The sequence below is a fragment of the Mesoplodon bidens genome, assembly GCF_964165515.1.
Source record: "Mesoplodon bidens genome assembly, chromosome: 14".
NCBI classification, from domain to species: domain Eukaryota; kingdom Metazoa; phylum Chordata; class Mammalia; order Artiodactyla; family Ziphiidae; genus Mesoplodon; species Mesoplodon bidens.
The window spans coordinates 30,047,588-30,063,371 of NC_138170.1; the positions used below are offsets into that span (position 1 = coordinate 30,047,588).

Below are 15,784 nucleotides of genomic sequence, written 5' to 3' on the forward strand. Positions count from 1 at the left end.
GAAGATGTGGCACATATATACAATGGAATATTACTCAGCCATAAAAAGAAACGAAATTGAGCTATTTGTAATGAGGTGGATGGACCTAGAGTCTGTCATACAGAGTGAAGTAAGTCAGAAAGAGAAAGACAAATACTGTATGCTGACACATATATATGGAATTTAAGAAAAAAAATGTCATGAAGAACATAGGGGTAAGACAGGAATAAAGACACAGACCTACTAAAGAATGGACTTGAGGATATGGGGAGGGGGAAGGGTAAGCTGTGACAAAGTGAAAGAGCGGCATGGACATATATACACTACCAAACGTAAGGTAGATAGCTAGTGGGAAGCAGCCGCATAGCACAGGGAGATCAGCTCCGTGCTTTGTGACCACCTAGAGGGGTGGGATAGGGAGGGTGGGAGGGAGATGCAAGAGGGAGGAAATATGGGGATATATGTATATGTATAGCTGATTCACTTTGTTATAAAACAGAAACTAATACACCACTGTGAAGCAATTATACTCCAATAAAGTTGTAAAAAAAAAAAAGAATAAATGTAAGCTTTCCCTTAACCACTCAAAGGGGTCACTCGAGGTTGATGCAAAGGGGCTTCTCCAGTCTAGAAGCTGACGGGCCTCTGGTCCCTGCCTCCCCCTGCCTTCTCCAGCTGATGACAAACACCTGGATATCATAACATCCTCCTTGTCCTCATCTGTTATTCTGGGACACAGGCTGGGGAGGGTACCTGAGTAGGTCCCCTCTGACCCAGGCTGGCCTTTCTTGCAATGTGGGCTGGCAGGTGCCAGTCCCGATGACGAATGCAGGAGGGTGAGGTACTGATCCTGCTCGATGGACAGGATGCTGGCAGGAGGGTAGGAGGAGCGGGGCGGAGCTTCCAGAACAAAGGCAAATGGGGAGCCCTGGGGGCCCAGGCTAGACATCAAAAAGGCTCTGCAGAGTGAGCAGGCTACAGCAGCTCTCTGTCTCTGCACCCAGCAGTTGGTCAGACAGCCCTCACCTGGTCCCTTCTGCCTGCCCATGGCGAATACCGAGCAACACTTTGCTTAGAGAGGCCTTGTTCTCCAGCGTGATTGCACCAACGCTGCTCTGGGGCTTTCTCTACCTGGTGTGGGTTGCTGCTGCAGTTCCAGAGGAAAGCAGAGGGATGGCCGGGAGTGGAGCCAGGAGCTGGGAGGGACGCCGGGAACATGCCTTTGTCCTGGAGCCTTTTGATGGAGCCAATGTGGCCCCGCACCTCTGGCTGTACCGCTTTGAGGTCATCAGTGACCTCAACAATTGGGACCACGCCACCAAGCTGAAGTTCCTGAAAGAGTCCCTGAGGGGAGACGCCCTGGAGGCCTACAGTGGACTCAGTCCCGAGGACCAGGGGGAATACAGGGCTGTGAAAGAGATCCTCCTGAAGAACTCTGGGGGACCCGGGGTGGCCCACAGCTACCAGCCCAAGGAGATCCTCTTTGCTTACAGCATGGGTAAGGGCTACTACCTTAAGGGGAAAATTGGCGAAGTGCCCGTGAGTTTCCTGGTGGACTCTGGGGCCCAGGTCTCCGTGGTCCACCCACGCTTGTGGAAGAAAGTCACCGATGGCGACCTGGATGCCCTGCGACCCTTTGAGAATGTGGTGAAAGTGGCCAACGGGGCTGAAATGAAGATCCTGGGTGTCTGGGATACAGTGATATCCCTGGGCAAGCTGAAGCTGGAGGCAGCTTTCCTAGTGGCCGACGCAAGTGCCGAAGACGCCATCATTGGGACCGACCTGCTCCAGGACCACAACGCTGTCCTGGACTTCGAGCATCGCACGTGCACACTGAAAGGGAAGACGTTCCGCCTTCTGCCTGTAGGAGGGTCCCTGGAAGACGAGTTCGACCTGGAGCTCATAGAGGAGGAGCTCTACTCAGAGGAGGGGCGGCAGCAGCTCTCCTGTTGAGAAGCCCCCTTTGCCTCACCCCCCAGATATTGGCGGGAGGACCCACCACGGTGGAGGGGAAGGGCACATATCCTCAGGGGGTCACTCGGCTTGGCCAGCCCTCTTAAACCAACCCTCGCCCTGCTGCTCCTCCTCTGCAGGGCCCTTAATCTGCCCCTGATGGGGGAGGCTTCCATGGGAAAAGGAACTGGTGAGGGAGAGCAGGCTGGCTTTCTTGGGGGGGGCGGGTCCTCGTGGTTGTCAAGCTGCTGTTGGTGGCAAAGACTCGGAGGCTAGAAGACGGTTCCAAGAAGGCTAGAAATAATTATCTTTGGGAGAGGACTGGGGGACGCCTTCAGGTTCCCTGAGATGTGGCTCAGTCACCTTTGGGCCCAGGTAGCCTGTCTCGGCTGGGCTGGGTCCTGGCTGCAGGGTCCTTACAAGCAAGACCCAGCCCTCATGGTGTGGGTCACAGCTGCCCTGGGGTTCTTCACTGTTGGGTCTTCCCACCTGCACAATGTGTGTTTGCTTCTGTCATTTGTTTCGAAACCCATTGAGCCTTGTGCCAATAATTCATTACTTCAAAAATCAATAAAGGTTGACTCATGGGAAAACCATGTAATGTGCTGATTGGGGATGAATGGAATGGATGTGGGGGGGGAAATGGAGTGAATGGAGAACAGAAGGAAGGTTCAAGTATTTACGGAGGGTCTCACTTGGAGATAGAAGAGAGTACATATACAGTGCCGATATATCTTGGATTTTCCAAGACAGCCTCAATTTCAAATATCTTGACTTATTCCCTCCATAATTCTTGTCATTTCTAATCTAATCGTGATTCCTCTAATCATTACAAACTACAATATTTTAGTATCCAAATTGCCTCTTATAGCCAAGAGTGACCCTAAGTTGTGGTCTTGATTGGGGGGTTGGAAAATTATGGTTATTGTAAACAACTGAGAAAGTATCTGCCTGCGAAATAGGTTCTTACAGCCGCCTGGGATCCGGGACTTGGAGGCAGAAAGCAAGGCTGGGGGCCAGGTGTTAACCTGCATGGGGCGCCCAAGGGCATCTGGAGGGTAGAGGGGGCCGGGCAGCGGGAGGACATTCCAGATCCAGAAAATGGGGTCATCCCTCTTAAGGGCCTACCTCATATTTGCTTCCAAGTTCCTGGCCCTCTCTCTAGAACTCAGCAAGGCTGGGAATCTGAAGACTCCCTGGTCTGAAGGGAGACGAGGGGTGCAAAGCTTCAGGACCTTTTGATGGGAGGCAGGTAGGGCATCTTGCCTTCCTGAGGGTGGAATGAGCTTCTCCTGGGAGTTTCCACCTGGACATCCCTGAGGGAGAGAGAAACAGCCAGAGTGGGAACCAGAGGTGGGGACGAGCCTTCTTCTAAGAAGACTCTGAGGACTTGACCTTGAACCTATCTGAGCCGAGAGTGGCTGCTTGTCCCTCGGATTCCAGCTATGATTCTCCTGGGAACTGAGGCAACTGCTCAGCCCCTAATCCCTTTGATTACTGAAGCCCGTTCCCTGGGCAGCCCAACATCTTAATGGGAATTAGCTCCATCAGCCCCAGGGCACGTGAGGCCACAGGCAGTCCTGGATCAGGAGAAAGTCTTTCCCCAGGAACACGAGGACTGGAGAAGGGGCGGCCCAGCCAGAGGCCTTGGCTTGCAGGGGAGAAGGAGAAACGGAGAAGGGGGTGGTCCCGTGGCATCCAGGTCCCCCATCCCCCTTCTCAAATTTGGTTTTCAAGCCCCTAACAAATGCAGCTTCTCTCCTAGGCCAAACCCTCCCCCCAGGGGACAACGTAGGTGGCACCTCCCTGTGACCTGGCTAGGTCCTTCAGATCCTAGCCTCCTGCTGGGCTGGAGGAGGGAGGGGAAAGAGTGGGTGGGAGGTGGACAGGGGAATGGGGAATTGGGTGCCAGGCCAGAGTTTCAGGGCAACACCCAAGTGGTCCCCTCCCTGCAATTCCCCACGCAGACAGGGTGCCGAGCCTTGTCCTGGGTGAACAGGAACAGGGTGACCTGTGTCCCAGCCACAGAGACCCTCCCTGCCCTGCTCTAAGTGAGGAGAGTGTCTGATCACCAGGCTCTCAGCCAGCTCTCTCTCCTGGAGGAAAGTGAGCGCCTGGGGTGAGCCCAGCCAGACTGACACATCATGGCACGGGCCCCCGGGGAAGAAGGTACTAAGTGGTGGTTCTTACCTGGAGACCTGCTGCGTGTGTGTCGGGGGCCGGTTCCCAACGCAACTGTGTGCAGGGAACCTGAGGTGCAGGATGGGGACGCCTGCTCTCCTGGGAGCAGAGTGTCAAGGGAGGAGGGGGGCTTCCCTGGTGGCTCAGTGGTTGGGAGTCTGCCTGCCGATGCAGGGGACACGGGTTCGTGCCCCGGTCCGGGAAGATCCCCCATGCCACGGAGCGGCTGGGCCCGTGAGCCATGGCCGCTGAGCCTGCGCGTCCGGTGCCTGTGCTCCGCAACGGGAGAGGCCACAACAGTGAGAGGCCCGAGTACCGCAAAAGAAAAGGAGGGGAGGGGGAGGCTGGCAAGCAGCCAGGTAAAGTGGGTTTTGGCCACAAGTCACAGAGGGCTTGACCCCTGGGTGAGGAGTTCACACCTGACTTGCACACAAGTGTCTAAACAGTGAAGGCATATAGGAAGATTCTCCTGGCTTCTGGGTATAGGATAGAGTAAGGCAGCAGCAAAGAAGGCAGCTTGGAAGCCATGGCAGTATTCAGACTGAGGGTCTGAACTTGAGAGGACAGATAGGAGGAGACAGATACTGGCAATGACATGAAGGTCTAATCCTGCTGCCCATTAGAATCACCTGGGAAGATCAATTAACGATGCCTCTTCTGGTGGTCCTGAAGTACAGCCAGGCTCGAGAACACCTGGTCTTAATCCCAGCTGTATCCACCCCCTTGTGACCCAAAGTGTGATCCCTGGACCAGCAGAAAGGCAGCGACAGCATGACCTGGGAGCTTGTTAGAAATGCAGGGTCTCATCCCCACCCAGACATGCAGCAGGACCTGTACTGAACAACATCTCCAGGTGATTCCTATGCACACAAATGTTTGAAAATCCCTGGCTTAGAACATTCTGATGCCTCTAGTTAAAGGGTAGCTCGTGGCCCCCACCAGACACACTCTTTAATAATGACCACCTTACACTAAATGCCTACTAATTCCACCAACTGTGCTAGGTAATTCTTCATGCTTTTATCCAGCAAACATTTATTTTATTTTTAAGCTTTTGTTTTGCTGTAACTCCAGACTTACTGAAAAGTTGCAAGAGTAGTGCAAAGAATTTCCACATATGGTTCACCTACTTTCTCCAAATATTAACATTTTACCAATTAACTTTGTCATTCTCTCTCACATTCTCCATATCTAGATGTGTATGAACTGTTTGAAAATTGCAAATATATGTATGCAGCATCACAGGGTTTATTCTAATCTTCCTCCTTTCCATATTTGCAACTTCTTTCTCCAGTGAGAAACCTGACTCCAGGTTACTTATTTGCTCTACCCTAAATGCCCAGAAAGTAGTTTCAGCACTGCTAACCCATAGCCTATGAAAAACAAACCCAGAAGCAACCGGTTATTAATCACCTACTCAGTGCCAGGTGTGGGTGGGCCTTGGCAGCAAATAAACTTTCATAAACTATGAAAGCAGACTGCAGTTATCATAAGGAGAGCTAAGGCTCCCAGGTATGCTTAGGTGCCAGTCTATGGCTATTACTTTACCGTGAGGACACAGTGCGTCCACCAGGAGGGCAGCTGAGGGAGTGGCCAGCCTCAGCGTCCCCAGACAGGTGACCTGGCCTGCCCACCTGGTCCTCAGCCCCCGAGGAGACACTGAGGCTGCTGTCAGGGCTAATGCCACCACAAGTTCCAGTCCTGTCTGTCACTGTCCTGGCCAGAGTTCACTGTTGCCAAGCAACCCTGCGTAATGAATGTGGTTTCCATGGCTGGGCCACAAAGAGGGTGAACCCTGGCCACTCTAGCCACCCACTCCGCCCAGCTGTTGTTTCTCACTGTGGGCTCACAAATCGGTTCTCAACTTCTGACTGCTCAGATTCTGTGGGCCGGCCTCCCCCAAGCCTGGATGGGGGTCAACTCTCCACCTGTCGCCTGTGGGACTCGCCTGGGCTGGCCATGCCCTGCCCCTTCTCTCTGAGCTCCTGTTAGAGCGTCTTCCAGTCCTGGGAAGTGTGTGAAGTGAGCCCTGCCCTCTAGGGATTTACAGTCTGAAGGAGGGAGGCCGCCAGGCAAAGGAACCCCGGATCTTAGAGTGGCCCGGTGTCGCGTCCCCTCCTCACTCCCATCTGTGCAGGGGCACAGAGAGGGTCACGTGGTGGGGCTGAGGGCCAGGAAGCGTTCCACAGAGCAGGTCTTTAAGCTGAGTCTCGAAAGACAAGTGGTTGCTTTCCAAGACGATGCAGGGCAGAGGGAGAAATGTGAGGGGCGGGAGGGAGGCAAGCCGGCCTGGTGCCGGCTAACGGGGTGACTGGGGCAGCGGAGACGGAGGGCCAGGTGGGAGGGGCCTGCACGGCCTCTGAGGAAACTCCAGAAGGCCAGGGAGAGCCAACGCCAGATTTCTTCACCTCTAAGAGGCAATCAGTTCAAAAGTGCATTATAAATTTAATACCTTTTGGAGAAAGAAAAAAAATCAACCCTGTTAACATTAATGTATGCACCAACTCTATATCCTGACTTAAAAAGCAGTAAAATGGGGCTTCCCTGGTGGCGCAGTGGTTGAGAGTCCGCCTGCCGGTGCAGGGGACACGGGTTCGTGCCCCGGTCCGGGAGGATCCCACATGCCGTGGAGCGGCTGAGCCCGTGAGCCATGGCCGCTGAGCCTGCGCGTCCGGAGCCTGTGCTCCGCAACGGGAGAGGGCACAACAGTGAGAGGCCCGCGTACAGAAAAAAAAAAAAAAAAAAGCAGTAAAATGTGTTTGTGGCGGATGCGGGGGATGGCTGTGGGTCCTTAAGTAGAGAAAACACGTGACTTCATCTCAAGTACCAACTCAGGCCCATGCAGCTGCCTGATGGGAGGTGCTGCATAGTATCCTGGGACTGTGTTCAGACACAGCCAGAAAGGTGCCGTGATCGATTAGTGCTGTCTGTCCTGGAAGCAAGTGTGGAGAATAAGCCCCTGCCTCCTCTGCTGTGTGCAATCAGGGGCTCTTCAACCTTAGGTAATGAAGGCAGGGAAGTGACACGATGACATCTGGATTTGTAACACACCTGAGCCTCTCCACAAACTCAGAGATGTGTGAGAAATATCATTAAAAATTTTTTTTTTCCAAAATTAAAGCTAATTATGTCTAACTCTGAGCCCCCATTCAGCCAGGCTCTTAAGACAGTGACTCTCAGTCATTTGGGGGGCATTTCCTGCTCTGGACTGGGGAAAGGTCCCAGGATCTTATGTGGCACTGAAGCATGGAGGGGAGGGAGGCTGCAAGTCATAGATACCCATGTCTCCGTCCACAGGGTCCCTCTAGGCCACGTGACTGTGCTGCTGTCTGTGCTATGCATGGTCGTACAAGGGGTCTGGGGTCCTGCCTTCCTAGGGACACCAGGCAGCCCCTCCCTGTGATGTCTTAGCACTTCTCAGGATGAGGCTGCTGAGTGGTGTGTGGGTGTCTCTTCCCTCCAGGACTGACTACTGTCTGTCCAGTTAGATCTGTGCTTTTCATCTCCTCTCACTCACCCTGAGGCCACCGCACACCTCCCGTCCTGGGCACCCCAACGAACATATCATCATCGTGGGTTTGGGCAGGTACAGAAGACAGGAGGGGAAAGTATCTTCCGTCTTACAGGCAACACTGGCTTTTGGCCCAGTGACGTAAGAGAGCCCTAAAAGCCCCGGCTACTTGACTGAGATGGAAGAATCAGGAGCAAAAGCACACATTGGTATTTTCCTGTTCCACAGCCCACAGATAGGGCTCAGGGAATAAGACAGGATCAAGGGAGGTTGTCTGGTGGGGATTCTGTACTGCTCGGGTGCTGGCTGACGAGGCTAAGCAGGCTCAGTAGGGAAGGGGACCGATTCCCAAGGTAACAAGGAGCAGGAAACAACAGGACTTGGGGACCTCAGTTATGGGGTGTGAGAGAGGGACAAGTCTAAGGCAGCAGTTCTCAGCTGGAGGCAGTTTTGCCCCCAGGGCACATTTGGCAATGTCTGAAGACCAGTTTGGCTGTTCCAGCTTTGGGGGGTGGGGAGGTTGCTAATGGCATCCTCCAGGGATGCTGCAAAGCATCCGACAGTGCACATGACACCTCTCACCCCACTCCCAACACAGAATTCCTCAGCCGCAAATGTCAGCAGTGCTGAGACTGAGAGAGTGGGCCTGACGTGACTCATAGGTGCTGATGTGGCCATTTCTTTCTAAATTTCACAAAACCCCTGCAGTGTAGCTTGTTTGTTTGTTTTGTTTGTTTGTTTGTTTGTTTTTTGCAGTACGCAGGCCTCTCACTGCTGTGGCCTCTCCCGTTGCGGAGCACAGGCTCCGGACGCGCAGGCTCAGCGGCCATGGCTCACGGGCCCAGCTGCTCCGCGGCATGTGGGATCTTCCCGGACTGGGGCACGAACCCGTGTTCCCTGCATCGGCAGGCAGACTCTCAACCACTGTGCCACCAGGGAAGCCCTGCAGTGTAGGTTTTATCCCCATTTAACCGATGGGGAAGTTGAAATTGGGAAAAGTTAGTCTGTCCAGCGTTGCTGTAATGGTAAGTGATTGAACTGAGGTTGGTGTTGAAGCCTGCCTGACTTTAGAATGTTCAGTTCAGTCTACCAGAGTGGTTTGTACAAACAAAGATTTGGCTAAAATAAATTTAGGTTGTTTGCATTTATTATAAATAGAGCAAGGCAAGACAAAGTGGGTGAAAATGAATTTGAATAGCTGAAATGACCAACAAAGAGGTCTTCATTAACTAAACAAGTGTGTAAACTCATGAACACGTTAACTGTGGTTGGAAACATTCATTGTTTTTATCACATTTTTTTATGAAAAAAAATTCACAAAAATCATCAAACAAGTAGAGGAGAAATATTGGCTGAAAATAAATTAGGAGGGGAAAAAAACCCCTAAAACCTTACCAGAATTCCACGACCATTTTTTGATTGTTGCTTATTATTGCTTGATGATTTTTTCATTGTTTAAATTCCTTTTAGTGTTTTTTTTTCTTTCTTTTACAAAAGCAGTAGTGCTCATTATAGGAAAACCAGAAAATTAGGTCAATCCAAAAAAATATAAAGAAACATCCTGAAGAACCCTTCACCCACTCACCCTCCCTAGGTCAAATGAGGCATAATTTTCTAGACCTTTCTCTATAGACTTTCATATGGATGTATTTTCCTTCATTCTTTCTCTTTCACTCTCTTTTCCTTTTCAAAAAGGAAATCCTCGGTTTTCCTTTTTAGCAAAAATAGGATTATGCGGTAATTTCTGTTTTGTAAATTCCCATACTTTATGTGGCCAATTCCCTATTTTTGGAGATTCAGATTATTTCCAACATTTCGCTGTTACAAACTGCACAATACAGTAATGAAAAGGAACACACAAACCTCACAGCCATACTGTGGAGTGAAAGAAGCCAGACACAGACATGTACGCTGTGATTCCATTTATAAAATATTCTAAAACCACCAAATAAAACTAAACTACAGTGGGTACAGATGTCTCCTCAGGAGGCAAAATTATAAAGACAAGAAAGAACGTGATTAGGGCAGAAGCAGGGTTGTCCTGTCCCTTTGGGTTATGAGAGTTCTGTGTCCGGAAGGGCATTTAGGGGCGCCTGGGGGCTGGCAGCGTCCTGGTTCTTGACTGGGTGGTGTGTATAATAATTTACTATGCAGCATATTTATGTTTTATCTATATGAGTGACATTTCACAATAAATTTTTTTTCATTTTGATATGTTGGATTTTATTACCTTTTAAAATTGTACGGATAGTGCATGTGTGCATGAGTTAAAAAAAACACAAGGGAAATGTAGGGAGTTAAAAAGGAAAGACAAAAGAAATCCGAGACATGAAACAAAAAAATTCCATTCTGCAAAATAAATAAAAAGATATTTTGCAGGGCTTCCCTGGTGGCGCAGTGGTTGAGAGTCCGCCTGCCGATGCAGGGGACACGGGTTCGTGCCCCGGTCCGGGAAGATCCCACATGCCGTGGAGCAGCTGGGCCCATGAGCCATGGCCTCTGAGCCTGCGCGTCTGGAGCCTGTGCTCCACAACGGGAGAGGCCACAACAGTGAGAGGCCTGCGTACCGAAGGAAAAAAAAAAAAGATATTTTGCATACTAAAAAAGTGTTATTCCAATATATTAAGAAGTCCTTTGATCAGGAACACAGCACAAGACTTTCTGCAACTACTCATTGACAGATCAGACTCAATCTCACTGAATACAGGATGGATCATGACATTATCTTATCAGCCACAGGCAGGTGACTAAATGTATGTGGAGATGGTACCATGTCTGTGAGGTATTACAATCAATAAATTCTTTATTAGCCGTTCAGTAACGTCAGCAGTGGATGTCACCATGTCAACCTTCAATAAGGAGACCCCCAGTTCCAGTCCTTTTTTCCCTCTGGTGACTTTCAGTGAAGGTTTTTCACAGTTAACAAAAGCCTTACTCATAGTTCTAAAAGTGGTTTTTCACTGTCCTGCTTTGCTTCAGCTTCATTTTCAGATCCTGCTTGGGATCCAGGAGGAGAATAAAACTGACCATCAGAAAGACCACCAGGTATCAGCGCCGCCCTCTCCGAGGCATCCTGAGCTATCAGGAGTGGTTACACCTTGAAATCCAGGAACCTCGTCTCGATCCAGGCAAGGAAGAAGGAAATGATGGGCAGCACGTAGCCGAAAGCCCCTCGACAGAAAAGCTTTGAGAGGATCACTTTTGCTAGTAAAAGGGCACTGGTCACTGCTGTCATCAATGCTATGGCCCACCCATGGTGCAGTCTGCACGCGGCATATGCAAGTATTAACACTTTAAATCGAAAAACTGCCAAAAGAAATATATCAAAATAAGAAGAGTAGTAGTCATACTGCACCACCTCTTTCTCTAACGTATTCTCAATACCTCCATTCACATTTAACTCTGTTACCCACAGTAACGTTACAAATAAGAGGTCAAAGGTGACAAACAAACAGAAAGTCCTCCTGACGTCAGATATGCCTTTCTTTTCCCTTCCTTCATAGGACCCAATCCTGGCCATGAGTTGCGTGGGGTTGACGGAATGGACGTCGCACAGGGAAGCGTGTGAGCTCTGACTCCCCATGAGAGCGTTCTCCATGTCTTCTGGCAGGGGGTTCATCCTGCAGGAGGGTTAAAGGAGCCTCTCTCCAGCTCCACCATCCCTAGAGAGAAGAGATCTCATCAGGTGGTTCCGGGCCGGCCGCCCTAGGCTGCACGATACATTTTTTTAAATGAACAGAATGAAAAGAAATAGCTGAAATATTAACTAGAAATTTAAAGCAGAGAGTAAAACTATTCTGAAATTTAAGCAAAATACTTGAAAAGGCACAAAAGGATGCACTCCACTTGCGTGCTACATCAAAATTCCAATGTTTGAAAAGTAAGGTGGAGTATATTCTTTTAGACCAAATTGTCCTTCGGGCTGAATTGTTTTCCTCTCACCTTGTTCTCAACCAAATTGTTTTCTTTCAGGTTTCTTTTGTTTTCGACCAAGTCATCTGGATTATTCTAAAGCTCAGGCATTTTCCGTGCCCCTCATGATGCTGCCTTCATACAACTCTGATGGTGATGGAGTCCTAATGTGTAGTAGAAACCTCACTCCCTGTGTCTCACCATCTGTCCTTGGGGCATATGACATTGGAGACTATTGTCTGCCTCAGCTCTGAGCCAGAAGTTTGTCTCTTATTCATTTACTCACTCACCCATCCATCCATCCATCCATCCATCCATCCATGCTTCTATCCATCCATCCATAAATGTGGGTCACTGAGCGCCCACTGCATGCCAGACACTGGCCTTGGTGCTGGGGTAGAGCCGCAATGGAGAGTTCAGCCTCTGCTCTTGCACAGCTGCATTTGAATACCAAACAGACAAAAAGACGATTTGTCCTGCGGTGATAAAGAGAAATGGCGCTTCCCTGGTGGCGCAGTGGTTAAGAATCCGCCTGCCACTGCAGCGGACATGGGTTCAAGCCCTGGTCCGGGAAGATCCCACATGCCGCGGAGCAACTAAGCCCGTGCGCCACAACTACTGAGCCTGTGCTCTAGAGCCCAAGAGCCACAACTACTGAGGCTGCGAGCCACAACTACTGAAGCCCGCGCACCTAGAGCCCGTGCTCCACAACAAGAGAAGCCACCGCAGGGAGAAGCCCGCACACCGCAATGAGGAGTAGCCCCTGCTCGCCGCAACCAGAGAAAGCCCGCGTGCAGCAACCAAGACCCAACACAGCCAAAAATAAATTTTAAAAAAAAGATCATAAAGAGAAATGAAGCAGGGTGAGGGGGATAGTGGATTGAAGTGATGGGGAATGTGCAATTTTATGCTGAGCGGGTCAGGGAGGCCTTGTGGATAAGGTGATGTTTGTGCAGAGACCTGAGTGGAGGGAGGTGGCCAGGAAAGCATTCCAGGCAGGAGTAGCGAGTGCAGCGGCCCAGCCCACAGGCCAGGGAGGGTGGAGCAGAGTGACTGAGGGGGAGGGTGCTAGGACCTGAGCTCGGGCAGGGTGGCCAGGGCCAGATCAGGTGGGGACCCACCACTGACGAGACATAGACGTGCTGCTGAGCTTGATGGAGATCCACGGGAGGGTTTGGGCCAGCGAGGAATGCTGAGATCTGATGTCTGTTTTAAAAGGGTCATGGATGGGGGTTTGGGGAGAGCCTGGGGTGGGGTGAGGGCAGCAGAGCCAGGGAGGAAGCTTTGCTGGGCCCAGTGTTGTCTGGAGCCCTGAGCCCCCATCCCGGGGCCCCTCCTTGCTCTGCATTGCCCTGTGGGCCTCTTCGTGTAACCTAGGGCCTTTGCTCTGTGGTGGCCCCTTCACTCTGGAGACTTGGCATCGAACCTGCCTGGCGACAGCCCCTCTGTGACAGGTGCATTCATGGCCGAGTACTGGGGTCTGTACTGTCTCTTAAAACGCCCCTCACTTCAGCCTGTCAAGAACATTTGGACCCTGATTCTGTCAGGCAGTCTGGGTGCCAGCTTGCTACCTGGGGGTCATCCCAGATGTGGAGAACATGCCAGCCACACCTGACTCCAAGTTCCCGGGGTCCCGTTGAATGGGTCAGGGCTGAGGACAGTGTTCCGTTCACGCCACCTGTCGCTGTCTTGCTGGTCGGCCCACGTCCACTCATTTAATCTTGGTGTGGCCACAAGAGATTTGTTAATAAAATACTGAAATTTGCAGGTGATTTACTTTTTAAAAATATGCACTAGAGCAGATTCCACGCTAGTCCTGTAAGAACGTTATTCTCATTTACTTTCAATCCAAGGAACTTTCTTGAGTTGGGAAGAAAGGGCGGTGTTCCTTCAGCTTCTGACAGGTGACTCAGACCCACATCGACTCTGTCGCTGCCTCTGTGGAAACCGCCGGAGGAGCCCCGGTTCCTCTAGACAAGGTGCGGTTACCTTCTGCCCTGAGGCAGCTCCCTTCTATACTTGGGCAAGTTTATTTCCGCTACTTAAGGGAAAACACACTCACCTTCCCTCTCCTCGCTCTTGACCCTCATAACCTCACCCTTGCTTAGTCAACCTCACTTCCCCCTGCTTGCAAAAGAAAAGGCCAGAACACTTTTCATTATATACAGGCAGTGCTCTTATATGTCCATCCTCCTTGTTCTCTACAAGAGTGGACCTGAAATGACTTCCAAAATTACATACATTAAAATAGGATTTTTTTTTTTTTTTTGGCCGTGTGGCTTGCGGGATCTCAGTTCCCCGACCAGGGATTGAACCTGGGCCACAGCAATGAAAGCCCGGAATCCTAACCACTAGGCAACCGGGGAGCTCCCTAAATAGGAAATTTTTTTTTTTTTCCAGTACGCGGGCCTCTCACTCTTGTGGCCTCTCCCGCTGTGGAGCACAGGCTCCAGACGCGCAGGCTCAGCGGCCATGGCTCATGGGCCCAGCCGTTCCGCGGCATGTGGGATCTTCCCGGACCGGGGCACGGAACCCACATCCCCTGCATCGGCAGGTGGACTCTCAACCACTGCGCCACCAGGGAAGCCCAGGAAATTTTTAAAATAAAAATCAAGGTCAGAGAAAAGACTAGGGGGAATTTAGGACACCAATCTACAAATCACAGGGTGTCACATAATTTCTGAAGGTGAGGTGTGCCTTTGGCTCTGAGCTTCCTGGCAGCCAGAGCAAGAAGAGAAAGATGATCAGTTTCATGATTCACCGTTTCCCTGAGGAAACACACACCCTTTCTTCAGGGAAAGCAATGAGATTCTTGCACTGAGTTCTGAAAGTTTGTTTTGCCCAACATTAAAGGATCTAAGTATGGTGAAGAGAGAGCAGTGTCACCCAGGTCCTGCCCTGATCATCTGTTTCCATTGATGCCTCTTCTAGGTCCCGTGCTGTTCCATGCTCTGTACTAGTCTGCACCTGACCGGCAACTACTTTGACCCAAGCTTTTAACTCCAGAGTTGCAGAGAATGTCACCAACCCTGTAGTTGCTCAGAGTTCACACTTGAAGTGTGGCATCTTCCTTGTCTGGCTAGAGCTCTAGGTACCCTTGGTCTGAATTGGCTGTTAGAAAGATACATGCAAAGGCTGGGACTTGAGGATCCTGCACTCTTTTTTTTTTTTTTTTTTTACGCTACGCGGGCCTCTCACTGTTGTGGCCTCTCCCATTGTGGAGCACAGGCTCCGGACGCGCAGGCTCAGTGGCCATGGCTCACGGGCCCAGCAGCTCCGTGGCATGTGGGATCTTCCCGGACCGGGGCACGAGCCCGTGTCTCCTGCATTGGCAGGCAGACTCACAACCACTGCACCACCGGGGAAGCCCATCCTGCACTCTATTGATGAGTTCCTTGAAGATGTAGGCATTTTAGCAAGGCCCTCTCTCAGAGCCCTCCCTGCACTGCCTGCTCTCTCTTTGAGAGCTACCCTGCAGGGCTGAGGGGCTTAGGGGTAGCTTTGCCCTTCTGAGTAGCAGCAAGGTGAGGGACCACCTGGAAAACGGCCCCTCCTCCACCCTGTCGCCTTCAGTCCCTGAGTCATCATTTCTTTGCTCCTCCTTTCAGTTTAACCACTTCCTGCCCACAATGTGTTGTCTAAATAGCACAGTCAGAATGACATATTTGAACACTTCCCTACCCTCTCGTGTAATTTTCCCTTCCAGGCTGATTTCTTTCTGAAGTCAGAATTTTGTTTCCTGAAAATCTAAGTTACGTTCCCAACACTCCTCCAGCTTCTCTCCTTGCTAGTGAAATAACCATAATTGCTCATAGGCATTAAATGCTTCCTGACCGTCAGGCACTGGGCTTTCCATACTTCATCTCCCTTAATTCTCCCAAAGAGACCCAGGAAGTAAATACAGCCCACGACACTTGCCCCAGGTCACCCAGAGAGGAAAGGCTGGAGTTGGCTTTGGCCTGAGGATCCATCCCAGCAGAGTGTGTGTGCTTGACCGTCACCCAGGACCCCCTTCCCGGGTATCTAAGGGACACAGCGCTCCCGCTAAGGATCTCTCCTTCCACTTGGCCAGCCCGCTCGTCTTTGTTGATCAGAATTAGCTCCAGCGCTTCATGAAAACATCATCTCCTACCATCTGTGCAATGTGAATATCAGCAAGGCCGGGCAGGAGTCTAAATGAACTTTCCAGCAGATGGATGTTGGGTCTCTCATCCCACTGGCCCCTGTGCAGGGCTGGGGACTGCCTCC

General features: G+C 51.0%; 2 protein-coding genes across 2 annotated transcripts; one reads left to right on the top strand and one right to left on the bottom strand.

Annotated features, from left to right (window-relative positions):
* Window positions 1–805: 805 nt before the first annotated feature.
* ASPRV1 (aspartic peptidase retroviral like 1) lies at window positions 806–1,932 on the top strand (the record flags this gene model as incomplete). The annotated part of the gene is given in 3 exon segments (XM_081254003.1): window positions 806–863; window positions 866–921; window positions 925–1,932. Coding segments are annotated over 3 exon segments (1,122 nt in total).
* An 8,339-nt stretch (window positions 1,933–10,271) lies between these two features.
* LOC308627745 (STARD3 N-terminal-like protein) lies at window positions 10,272–11,243 on the bottom strand (the record flags this gene model as incomplete). The annotated part of the gene is made up of 1 exon (XM_081254096.1): window positions 10,272–11,243. The coding sequence occupies one exon, from the start codon at window positions 11,241–11,243 to the stop codon at window positions 10,716–10,718; it is 528 nt and encodes a 175-aa protein (XP_081110222.1). The 3' UTR covers window positions 10,272–10,715.
* Between the last annotated feature and the right edge of the window lie 4,541 nt (window positions 11,244–15,784).